The sequence below is a fragment of the Mustela erminea genome, chromosome 6 (genome assembly GCF_009829155.1).
Source record: "Mustela erminea isolate mMusErm1 chromosome 6, mMusErm1.Pri, whole genome shotgun sequence".
Lineage (NCBI taxonomy): Eukaryota > Metazoa > Chordata > Mammalia > Carnivora > Mustelidae > Mustela > Mustela erminea.
This window is the reverse complement of record NC_045619.1, coordinates 97,722,572-97,735,577: the sequence shown is the minus strand read 5'-3', so window position 1 is coordinate 97,735,577 and position 13,006 is coordinate 97,722,572. Positions and strand designations below refer to the sequence as shown.

The 13,006-nt window shown below is 37.6% G+C and overlaps 1 protein-coding gene across 3 annotated transcripts in view; it reads left to right on the top strand.

Annotated features, from left to right (window-relative positions):
- The window catches only part of TAFA2 (TAFA chemokine like family member 2), a 468,681-nt gene that overhangs the window by 300,949 nt on the left and 154,726 nt on the right, over window positions 1–13,006 (top strand). For all 3 annotated transcript variants that reach the window (XM_032348831.1, XM_032348832.1, XM_032348830.1), the window contains exon 2: window positions 9,334–9,440. In XM_032348831.1, coding sequence (XP_032204722.1) covers window positions 9,335–9,440 — 106 coding nt within the window. In that variant the 5' untranslated portion in view covers window position 9,334. The remainder of the gene's footprint in view (window positions 1–9,333; window positions 9,441–13,006) is intronic.

The window sequence follows — 13,006 nt, the reverse complement described above, 5'->3', positions numbered from 1 at the left end:
AGGTGATTAAAAAAAATTTCTGGATAACCAAGAGCTGGCACTTCATTTTAGCCTTTTTCAAGGCACACCTGTTTAAAATGCATCATGTACTTGTGAGACCCATCACAGAGTGTGGAGCATTGTTCGACCACTCTCTCAATAAGGACTGAGCCAGTGGGCAGATCTGGATTCAAGACCCCATGGCCACTTAGGTCTTGTCTTCAAATTATTCTTCCAGATTCTAATGCATACTCTGGGGACATTAAGGCATGCAGAGCTTAGTTTAAAGAGTTATTGTGAGGAGCCAATGATACATTAAAGAAGCCAATATATTTTAAGCCAGTACATTTAAAACTGTAAAAATGTATATAGCAATATTAGTAACTTCAGTTAGCATGCTGAGCTCTCCCTGTCTCTATGGGCATTTGAGGAATATTTGTCCTTACACCTAATGGTCTGAGAATACTGTGTATTTATAGATCTGATGTCTCTTCTCTGTTATCCCTGCATCACTATTCATTTTGCAGAACCATGCGAAATCTCTGTTGATTAGCTTGCCTCCATATTTAGCTTGTTGCTTAATATTCTCACATTTTAATTCTGTAGATTTAGGATAAATTCCTAAAGTAGGTTCACTTCTCACCTATGACTAAAACATATGGGGTCTTTTATTTGTTGCTCAAAGACATTTTTTATTTCCCACTCATTCCTAGCCAGGAGGCCATGCTCCAATTATTAATAATATAATAGCTACAGTTTTGGTGTCTATTCTTTTCTGGTTTGTGAAAGATACTTTATATACATTGTTTTTATTTCTTACAACAATCTCGCCAATATGTCATAGCATTCTTGCATTCCATATCTGGGCATTGAGACTCAGATAAGTGGATTTATCAAGTTTAGTCGTGTGTTAGAGCCAATATAATACTCAGGCAGGCATTTCTGACATCTAAGCCTATGCATGCTCTGGGAGAAGGACCTTAGAAGGAGGAGTAACACCTCTGACTTATCACGTATCTTTTATTAAGTTCAAACTCACATGATTTCTTGTTTATTATAGTGGTGTTGCTGCTTGAGAAAATAGTGACATTCCCATTTTATAGATAGAAAAGGAGAACAAGTGATTCTGGTGTAATAACAGATGCAAAACAGTGCAGGTGTCTTTCTGGTGCTCTTAGGCATCTCAGGTGATTGATTTATTTTGTTTTACAGCTTTTTGTCTGTTCGGGCTATTAGAGATTGGAGCCTAATTATTAGATTTCTGTTTCCTGTCATTATGGTCTATGGTCTTGGCAAAAGCATTTGGGAAAAATAAATACTTTGGATTTACATTGATAAGCATAAAGCAGAAGTACTCTCTAGGTTTTTATATCAACCCAAATTGCAGTATTTTGGCAAAATGAATGGAAATATAAAATTTGGGTGAAGGAGGAAAGCAGTTGTGGTTCTTAAATGAAGCTTGTATTTGTTACCAGGCAAGCCTTGGGAAGAAACCCCTGGAGCTTTCTTTGGCTAAATCTCCAGGGTTGAGTTAACTGGATAAAATCCCAAATGTAGATTCATCATAAAACACTGATGTATCCAATAAAATGAAAATTTTAAATCAATTGTTTTCATTCAGAAAGAGTTAAGAAAATGATTAATATTCCAAAATTTTTATTTTGAAGTTACCTAAGGAAATAGAAGCTAACCATATGTCAAATGGCTGGCATATGAAAATGCAACTCTCGGGCGCCTGGGTGGCTCAGTGGGTTAAGCCGCTGCCTTCGGCTCAGGTCATGATCTCAGAGTCCTGGGATCGAGTCCCGCATCGGGCTCTCTGCTCAGCAGAGAGCCTGCTTCCCTCTCTCTCTCTCTCTGGCTGCCTCTCCGTCTACTTGTGATTTCTCTCTGTCAAATTAATAAATAAAATCTTTAAAAAAAAAAAAAAAAAAAGAAAATGCAACTCTCTAAACTTGTGATTATAGTTTATAAGATGGGAAGTCCAGATTCTAGTTGGTCAGCAGGGATATTTTAATTTAAACATATTTGGTAATTGTGGCCTAAGTGCTATATTGTGATTGATATTGGATATAAGACATAAAATGAAAACAAAATATATAGGAATAATGAAAATGTCTAGAATCAACCACCTCTACTTCTGGATGATAAAACACATAGTATAAGATTATTGATAGAGATATATGATTGTCCCTTAAATTGGTTACTATATGTTCTTGCATATGCAAAGTACTTTAATCTTTAACCTCAATATTGGTATTTCTGCTTCCCTAAATATAATTGCTATTTCAGTAAATACCTTACTAGATATAGTGATAGCATTTGTCATAAAATGCTAGTCAAGTTTGATGTGATTTTTGCATAAAACCAACAGTGTTATAAAATTGTGGTTCTAGACATTCTATTTAGTAGGGTTTTTCTTTTTTTTTAAATTTTTTTTCCTTTTTAAAAATTTTTTAAAAAGATTTTATTTATTTATTTGGTGGAGAGAGAGAGAGATGACAAGGAGGCAGAGAGGCAGGCAGAGAGAGAGGGGGAAGCAGGCTCCCTGCTGAGCAGAGAGCCTGATGTGGGGCTCGATCCCAAGACCCTGAGACCATGACCTGAGCCGAAGGCAGAGGCTTAACCCACTGAGCCACCCAGGTGCCCCCTTTTTAAAAATTTTTAAGTACTACAATTTATTACCTAACTGACAAATCTTCCCAAGTAATTAAGTAATACTTAAAAAAATTTTTTTATTAACATGTAATGTATTATTAGCCCCAGGGGTACAGGTCTGTGAATCGCCAGGTTTACACACTTCACAGCACTCACCATAGCACATACCTTCCCCAATGTCCATAACCCAACCACCCTCTCCCTACCCCCCTCCACCTGGCAACCCTCAGTTTGTTTTGTTGTTTTGTGAGATTAAGAGTCCCTTATGGTTTGTCTCCCTCCCAATCCCATCTTGTTTCATTTATTCTTCTCCTACCCCCTAGTGCCCCCATGTTGTCTCTCAACTTCCTCATATCAGGGAGATCATATGATAATTGTCTTTCTCTGATTGACTTATTTCACTAAGCATAATACAGTAGGGTTTTTCTAATCACCTATCAGCAAAAAAAGAATAGTTTTGGAAGACACATTTATTTCCGTATAAAATAAGAAAATTTAAAGTAATAATAAACAATAATAACATTCCGATAACAATATTGTAATAATAACTTATACTTGTAGAACGTGCAAGTGTAGAAACACTTTACTTCACACTCTGCCCTCACTTATATCTTTACCCTTTCTCTTCCTTCTCACTCCTTCCCATTGCCTTGTTCAAATCTCTCTGGCTACCACTCTATCTTTACTTCTCATCTCTGCATGTTTCTTGAGAGAGCAGTCTGGTCTCTGATGCCTTTTCCTTGTGTCCTGCTCAGTCTGCTTCTTTCCTCATCTCCTCTCACTCCACTACTGGGTACACTGTTCTTGCCATCGGCATTCCTAGTTGCTGAATATGATAGCAATTTAATTTTTTAACCTAGAAGTAATGAAAGTTCTTCATTAAAAGGATTCATTTCTTTTGTTCTGATTATAAAATCAGTGCACTTTTCTTCCTTCATTGAACAGGTATTGATGTTCTATGAGGTAGATATTCTTTGTGGTAGAGCAGTGACTAATAGACAGGACCTGCCTTCATGGAAATTACATTTTAATGGGAAAAAGAAGGAAGTAAACTCTCATCACGTATAAATAAGTGAATAAGATAACTTCAGATTATAACAAATGGAGCAAATTCTATAGGAGAGTGGGAGCAAGAGAGAGTGTGGGGTGGCTTTCTCCAGACTCCCAAGGGCCAGCAGGTCAGGAGGCACTCTGTGCATGTAATCATAAACAGAAGCTCACTGTGCAAAGTGGAGGCTCTAAGGCAGAGCTAGCAGTTAGTGTAAGGTGTAGAACAAGCTTGGCATGAGGGTGTTGGTTTGCACCCTTGGGAGTTGCCTGGGTGAAATCTACAAGTGGCTCCCATTCTCGGAGGGTGAGGAGAAACTGAAGAGAGAGGGAGGCTGTCTACGGCCATACCACCCTGAACGCGCCCGATCTCGTCTGATCTCGGAAGCTAAGCAGGGTCGGGCCTGGTTAGTACTTGGATGGGAGAGAGGGAGGCTGTCCCAGATTGGTAGGTGGCAGATTTAATAAACAAAGGAACTTATATATGAGGCTTGTCTTGGGTGGCCACAAGCAGAGTAGATCTCTGTACCCACCCACCAGACTCTTAAAAGGATACAGAGGGTCCTTAATGGGGTTCAGTCACATATACCATTCCAGATGACCTCAGCAGCACCTTGCGCTCTCCAGAGTTTGTCCTTGAAACAGCTCCCACTATATAAATGGTGGACAGAATGTATATTCCAAAGATAGGGGAGGGATTGAGGGGCCTTCGGTTGTCTGAATCCAGCTCATAGGTGAATGATGAGTCACGTCCTCTCAGTGACCTCTCCCCACAGAGGGACAGAGGGAAGGCTAGAGTGGCTGCACTGTAGGGAAGAAGGAAACAGGAATGTGAAGTGAGGTCAGAGAGGCCAAGGTGGGGCAGGGGAGGGCAAATGAGGTTGAGTTTTCTTTTCAGTAAGAAACTTAGATTTTACTTTTGTTTTAATAAGTAAGTAAATTCGGGGATTTAAAGCAAGGAGTAGGGTGCAGTAATAAAATCTGATTTAAATTTTGTAACATCATTCTGGTCCCTGTGAGGAGAAAATTGTGTTATCAATTGCATCATTCCACCTCAGGGTAAATTCCTATACTAGGCTGTGGTGTTAAAGCCCCTGCCAACACTGTGTTGTTATAAATATTAGATCCATGTAGAGGAGATTCCTAAAGAGACCTTTATATATATTGTCTTGTGTGGCTTTTATTTCCACAGAAGTGCCTTATGCCTAAGAGCTTTGCTCGAGTGGTTGGATTCTAGATGCCCCCATCACTCCCCTTTCCTCCCATCTTCTCCTGTTTAGCTCAGCTAAACTTACTTTCTGTTTTTATGGGGAAATGATTGATCTAGTAGCATCATTGTTTTTCAGTCCTTATTTACAGTTAAATGCATGTTTCACATCGGTGGGGAGGCACAGGGTTTCACAATCATTCAGAAGACTGAATCTCAGAGAATATAACTGAAATACATCACACAAAAGAAAGGAGTGGCAGAAAGTCTGAAGGTTCAATTGTCAGTCTTCTACGTTGGTGACTTTTCAACATCCTTCCCTGCCAAGGTTACCATTGCTCAGTTATCCTGTTTGCCTTGTGCTCCTTGCAAGCTGTGGCCGCTTGAGGAGCAATTCCAAGGTTTTGTCCTCTGTGTTATTTATCCTTCAGTTTCAGATTTTGTTGTTAAAGAAGTCATTTACATTTTGTCATTTTTACAGACAAATGGGACAATTCTGATAGTGCGCTTGGCCCTTGACTGTGGTAGACATATTTAAATGGGGTCTCTTGGTTACACACTGAATATTGAGTGAATGCCCCCTCCTCTGTGCTCTCATAGAGGGTCAAGAAGAAATGGACCATTCAGCTTTTCTCCTTTTGATAATGTGCCTTTGTTGAAAGCCTTCCTTCACTCCATTACACTTCAGTTTGCTCAAACTCTGTTGTTATTTAAAAATCAATTGGAATAAAACACATTCCAGATTGGATTCCTCCCTTTTTCTTCCTTTCTGGTCTCCCCCTACCCTACCACTTTCTCAAATTCTTCTTTTTGTTTGTCCTTTCCTAACTTTAATCCTAAAGAAATGAAACATACTTGTTTCCTCCTCCCGTTGACAACCACACAGTATATTTGGCTCTAAGGTTCCACTAAACTTCAGCAAAGAATCATTTTCCAGTTACTAAAACTGACCCTTGGGTCAGGCCCGAGGTATTCACAAATGTATGGAGCACAGTCCCTCTTCAGGAATCTTAGATGACAGTGAGGGTTGGAGATAAGTAAATGAAAATTATAGTAGTGTGGCAAGTGGCTGGTGTGCATAAAGAAGGGTGCTCAACCTGGTCCTAAACAAATCTGGAGGGACTTCTGGCCTGCATCCTGAACAGTGAATAGAAGCTAGCATTAATGAGAGTGGATTGGGGGATGGAGTGAATGGCTGATAAGTTTCAAGTGACATGGAAGTGAGATTAAGCTGGATGACATTGAGGAAGCGTAGTGAATTTAAAACACAGACTGTGAGTATGTATGGAGAGGGAGATGGGGAGGAGAGGCAGATAATAAGATTAGAGATAATTAAAAAAACGTTTAACTTTGGTTCAGGTGTTTCTTTTTTTATATCTTGCTGAAGTTAAGGGTCTTTCCTTCTGTAGGAAAGGGGGAACTTGTGAAGGTGTTAATTGTATAAAGGATGTCTCATGATCACAGTTACATATTTGGCTACACTGTATCCTATTCAGTCAACAGTATTAGGCACTTTTTGAATACTCAATACTACAAATGTAGTCATAAAAAAGGGCAGACCCAGACCTTGTCTTCAGTTCCAGAGGCTGACAGTACTAAATGTAAGAAGTCCAGCTAAGAGGCTGTGGCCCATGAGAAATTTTGGTGGTCTGAATTGAAGTATCTCAGAAGGGATGAAAGCAAGTGTGTATGTTTAAGAGCTCTTCAGGATGTAGTGCTAAAGAAGATAGTAATTGATTGGAGGGGATGGGAGAGGGGTCTCTACACATTTCCACTTGAACTGTATTCCCCTTCCTTTCTTAGTTTGACAGCCTGGTGACTTTGTGGGTGTTTCCATTTGCAGATGTCTAGTTATCAGTATGACCAGCTGTCAGTTCTGTCATCCCATTTGGTGGGTGCACAGTGATATGGAAAATACAATGGGTCATTGACCTTGTAGCAGAGGCCATTTGCTATGGAAAAGCTATTATCAAGAATTATGTTAAGCAGTTCTTCTTGTCAGATGAGTTTTGCTAAACTATTCATTTTGCTATATGATATGCAGTACAATAAGTTTGCAGGGATCGAATGTAGAGTGGGGAGGCAGGATAGCTAAAAAAAAAAATGTTAGAAAAAGTAGAATCTCAGAACAAAACTAGTACTAAGAGTGCTGAGAGGAAACAAAGGCTACATAATGGATTATGTAAAATGAGTATTTAGTTTTCTGAGAGAGAGTACAAAACCAGGTTATTTCCCTCAGAGGATTCCTGAGAACACTAGTATCATGGGTTACTCTGTGGAGAAAGATTTCTGGAAATGCTGCACACTCAAATATGCCTCTTGTTAGAAGAGGATCTGGTTATGTTTGTTGAAGCTAGAGTTAGACAAATACATTTGCCCCTCCTGCCATGTTGTTCACTAATACTGTATGAACATGCTGTGGAATTGATGCCTCACAGAATGCTCTGAGGGAAATGCTGGACTAACCAAGTGATGACTGTAGTAACAGTTAATGTTTATTGAGTGCTAATCATCTTCTGTGTATAGTGTTAAACTCTTTACGTGGACTCTCTTAGTCTTTATACTGACAACACTAGCAGGTGTAGATATTTATTATTATCCTCATTTTAGTGACAACAAAAATACTCTAAGTTATGAAGTAGTTAGTCTAAAGTAATATAGTCAGTAGGCAAGAAACTGGATTTTAAACCAAACAGTCTAATCTAAAAGATCAAACACTTATCCCTTTTACATTGTCTTGACATGTCATAAGACTGAAGTTCATAGAGGACCTGGTCATTGTTGGTATGACCCAAACTCCTTACAATCTTCTTATGAATGGGACTGACCTTTCTCAAGGACCAAAGAAACATCCAATGACTGGAATGTTCTCTAATCTCATAGTCATTGAGCCCTTATGCATGCCAGTCAATAGATCAGTCATTTCACATGCATTATCCTGTATTATAGTAGAGGAAACTGAAGTAGGAGATCCAGAAATCAGTGCAGACTGGACTCAAATTGAAACAGTCAGACTTAGGAATTAGTCATGTTCTTAATCGTGTGACAATGTCTCCTCAAAATCTGAATTGGTGCACACAGCTTCTCCAGGCCAAGGAATTCTTGCATATATCTATACTAAAATATATAATTCATTTTTAATGCACTTACCTGTATGAAAAACTCCTCATCAGAATTATACAAATTATAGCCATCTTTGCTATCACTGAGTCAATTTTTAGAGATGGAATTTCGGAAGTAACAGTGTGAGAAGAAAGCTAATTTAGAGAATTCAAGAGGAAGAGGAATCAGACTAGGTCAGAAAGTGACCTCGTGAACCTGCCTTAGAGGTAAGGCAGGAGTCTCGAAGTCAAACAACAACAGAGTCAAATGTGGATCGCATTTCTTCATGATAGCGTACGTCTCTGACCACCTTTTGGACTCTATCCCTAATCTGAGAAGGCACTAAGTGATGGGCATATATTTTATATACCTAATAAATAAATACAGATGAATTTTATTTTATATTAGTTTCACTTACCCCTTAGCAAAGTGGTACTTAATATAAGGAATTTAGAATTATAGTAAAAATTAAACCCAGAATTGCCTATCATTAAACATGACCATAGGCAAATTTCCAAATTTGATCTTTGAAAGGGGATGGACATACAAATACACACCATTTGTTGTTAAGAATATAAATATTGTCATGTAAAGTGCTAGAGAAAGTAGGTGCTGTGCTTTTATTATAGGTAACTATTATTATATTGGAACATTTCTTTGTTTTCCCAAGTTTTGTGAGTTCAACTTGAAAAGGTTTACTTCGTATTTTTCATTCTGCTTTTCCATTTTTCTCCTACTTCTGATAAAGTACAGAACAGTGGATTCCAACAATATTAAAACATCTGTGTGTCTCTAGTAGTGGCATTGTGAGAAGCAGTTGTACCAGGTGACTTTTTTTTTTTTTAAAGCACATTAGGAATAACAGATTTGAAATGAGTTTATTCTGGACAGGAATTCATTTAACACATTTTATCTAAACTGTTTGCTTTGACCATTTGACTTGGCATTGAAAAAGGAATCTTCTAGAAAAAAAGAGTAAGATAAAGTCACTTATTTAAAGATTATTCAAACAACTGTGCCTTGGATTTTGTGAATAAGTTAAATCTATATTTATATGGAGAAAAATGGTAATGTTTCCCAGTTGATTTAGGCTATTGTTAAGTGAATGAAGACTGACTGAGGTAGGACCTCTCTTATCTCCTGCATCATATCAAGGCACTTTGTTTGGAATACTTTTATTTTTTCTCTTCGGAATTTATACAGTAAACAGCATTTCAAATACAATAAATGCCATTTTCAGATGTTCAGGTGTTATGAAAGCTCTAAATGTAGCACAATTATAAAGGAAAAGCAGTGGTTTCATATACTTAGGATTTTTATTATTTTTATTTTATTTGCAGGATGAGTAAGAGATACTTACAGAAAGCAACAAAAGGAAAGCTGCTAATAATAATATTTATTGTAACCTTGTGGGGGAAAGTTGTATCCAGTGCAAACCATCATAAAGGTAAGCTCTTCTGCTTTTTTTTCCCCCTTCATCTCTCTGTGGAAAGTGAAAGATCTCCTTTAACACAGACTATCATGTTCTATCTTCACTGGTCTGTTAGTTTTATTAGGTACGGGCTCCCCCCGGTAATTCTCCTTAAGTAAAGATGCAGGGAGTTATCCTTTATATGGCTTTGATGGGGGAAGTGTGATTATTTCCAGGATTACTGCTATTTCTGAAAATAGTGTTCAAAGACTCTGCCTTTCCCTGTCACTTCCATTTTTAAGATATTGATGCTAAAATGTTCGGTTGACATGTAATAAACATGAGTTTCAAATTGCTAACAACCTGGGAATGAAAGTATCTTTAATGATCTATGTCTTAATAATATGTATCTATGGAAATATCCCCTCTGTGCTTTTCGTGGATCGCATTTCTTCATGCTAGCGTACGTCTCTGACCACCTTTTGGACTCTATCCCTAATGTGATATTCAGCAGGCTCAATTCAGAACAGAGTGAGAATATTTGTTTTACACATATGTGTTAAGCCTGACAGTTCAGCCCTTTCTGTTCTCTTTCCTGAGCCAACGACTCTGTATAATGAATAGCCACCTTTTCCAAATGAATTAAAATGGGGGCTATTTCTGAACTGTTCCTACCACAATCAAGTATTCATAGCCTGACTAGTCAATTTAAGATTTTTCTGTGAAATATGATTTTACAATTCAATTTTCTGTCCTCTGTAAAGTCTACAGATAAGCAACTTTTAATTTTATTTTTGGGGGAAGAGGGAGTTTAGAGTGCCTTGAATTTTGTAATACTTAAAATAGTTACACATGTGCATTTAATTAACATTACATGGAACATTAACACCAGGGAGAGGGAAGACGTGGTGTAAGGAAGTGATGGCTCTGAGGTAAAAGCTTTCCCCCTGTGTTTAAAACCAAAAAGAGACATCTTTCAAAGTAAGAGAATTTTATGAAGAGGCCTTTCATATTTCATATTCCTGTTTTCATCCCACAGTGTGTTTGTGTGCACGTGTATACATATAATATTAATTATGTCATAGGTCTATTCTAGAATTTTCTTTTCTTTAATACAGCATACTGATCCACAAATCCTCTTTGATAATTGTTATTCATGGAAAAATAAAAAAATGTCAAGGAGGACATTTTTCCCCATGCCTCTAAATTGGCAGCAATAGACCAAATCTAAGGACACAGTACTGTTAAATACTCACCTTTTAGTGAGACTTGGAAACTACTTGGGCTTAACAAGAGAAGACATACCATCCCTTCTGTGATGGGTGGCCACTCCAGTGCCCTTTCCCAGCCTATAAAAGAACTGAGAGAAGTGGAGAGATTTATGGAACAGTAGGAATCACTCTGGTGAAGCAAGAGTTAATGGTAAAGATGCTTTCTCTGCTCCAAAGCCAAGTGATACAATTCATGCAAAATGCCCCTTTTGTTTTAAACTATTTTACGTTTAAAATAATAAGTATAATCTCACAAAGCAAACTGAGGGTTGCTGGGGGAAGGGGGGTTGGGAAAAGGGGGGTGGGGTTATGGACATTGGGGAGGATATGTGCTTTGGTGAGTGCTGTGAAGTGTGTAAACCTGGTGATTCACAGACCTGTACCCCTGGGGATAAAAATGTATGTTTATAAAAAATAAAAAATTAAAAAAAAATAATAAGTATAATGCATATGTAAGTCATGTCCCTAAAATGAACAAGTAGTGCCTACTCACCACCCCGTTTAGAAATGCAACAGTTTTAATACTCTGAAAACTGGCCGTGTCGGGCACTCTGATTTCATTCCTTTGTCTCTTTCCCCAGACAATCACTACACTTAAATTTTGTGATTATAATCCTTTGGCATTTATTTCTAATTTCACCATGTATTTATATATCCCCGAGTGGCATATTCCTTAATTATGACTGCTACTGAATTTTCATAATAGTATCATACTGTATTTTTCTGTAATTTCCTACTTTGCCCAACAGGCACTTGTGGCATTCATTAGGGTTGATGGCATATAGCTATAGTTAATTCATTTTTACTGTTATTCCACATTTTATTGTATGAAGTCACCACAATTAATATTTTTATATTCTTGTACATGAACACTTGGTATTCCATGTTCCTGCCCTTATGAACAATGCTTCTATAAATATTCTTGCACTTTTCCCCTGGTGCACATCTACAAGTTTCTTGAGAACACATTCAGAGGAGCAAAATTGCTGGGTCTTGGGGCGTGCATATCTTTAGTCTTGCCAGATAAGGCCAAATGGTTTTCCAAAGTGGTAGTACTAATAGAGTCTTCCAAGGTATTTTTTTTACCATATTTGTAATCTTGCTGTATATGTAGATCTCTCTCCTTTCTGGGGGAATAGTACTCAGTGCGTCTTATCTCTTCTTGATTAGTCTCACCAGAATTGGTCAAGATTTCTAAGAATCAGCTTTTGCCTTTGTTGATCCTCTTTATTGTGTCTCATTACTTTTTGCTCTTATCTTTATAATTTCATCAGTTGTGTGTATTTTTATTTATATAACAACACAAACTAGTGTATGCCAGGTATTTGTGGGGAAGTGAAACTTGCTTGGATTTCTCCATGCTACAAAAAGCCGTAGCCTCCTGAAACTTTTCATACCTCTAGTTATTTGTGTAGTTAGTTTCTTTGATTGAAAAGGACAGTAAAACTCCTCTTAACTCCTTAAATGAGCCAAATGTTACAGCTTTGATTAGGTCCCTAGGTTAAGGTCTCAAGTGCCTGAAAGATTGGGGCACTACCTCGCTAGGTGTGAAACTCTGATCTTAGAGACACCTGGGGTTTATTTTGTCCTTAGAAAGATGTATTTACATTCGAAAGATTAGAGTGAGAATCTAGGATACTTTCCAATCTATCTCAAAGCAGCAAAAGATTTTTTTTCCCTTTTAGATTGAGAGCAGATGACTGTCTCTCCTGTATTAAAGTGGAAAAAAACCTCATTCTACTCTGTTACTCACCTGTAGAGTTTTTAGCTACTTACGTAGGACATATGACCTGGCCTTCCTTATGAGGAAGGCATAGGTCAAAGCAGGCCAATGTACTTATTTATTATGAGATAATCATAAGAAATCTTTGATTCAGAGTACCTTGTATAAGCATTCAAGATAAAAATAATAAAGATGAATATTAAAAACTCAACAGCACTATTCTCAGAGCTTTACAGATATCAGTTCATTTAATCTTCACAACAATCTCTGAAGTATGTACTATCATTAAACCTACTTTATGGATCCGGAACTATGGCAAGGAAAGGTTAAACAATTTGTCCTTGATTGGCTAGTTAGTAACCAGAAGGCAGGATTCAAATTTAGTCAGCCTGGCTCCATACAACCGTGATATTTAGCTAGTAGTGAATTTCTTTTTACGCTATTTATGGTTTAGTTGACTTCCTGAATCTATAGATTGGTGTCTTTCATGAACTTTGAAAAAATCTCAGGCATTATCTCATCAAATATTTCTTCTACACTTTTGTCATTGCTACCTAGAACTCTGCTTATGTGGATGTCAGCTTTCTCACAGTGTTCTCTGTTTGTTT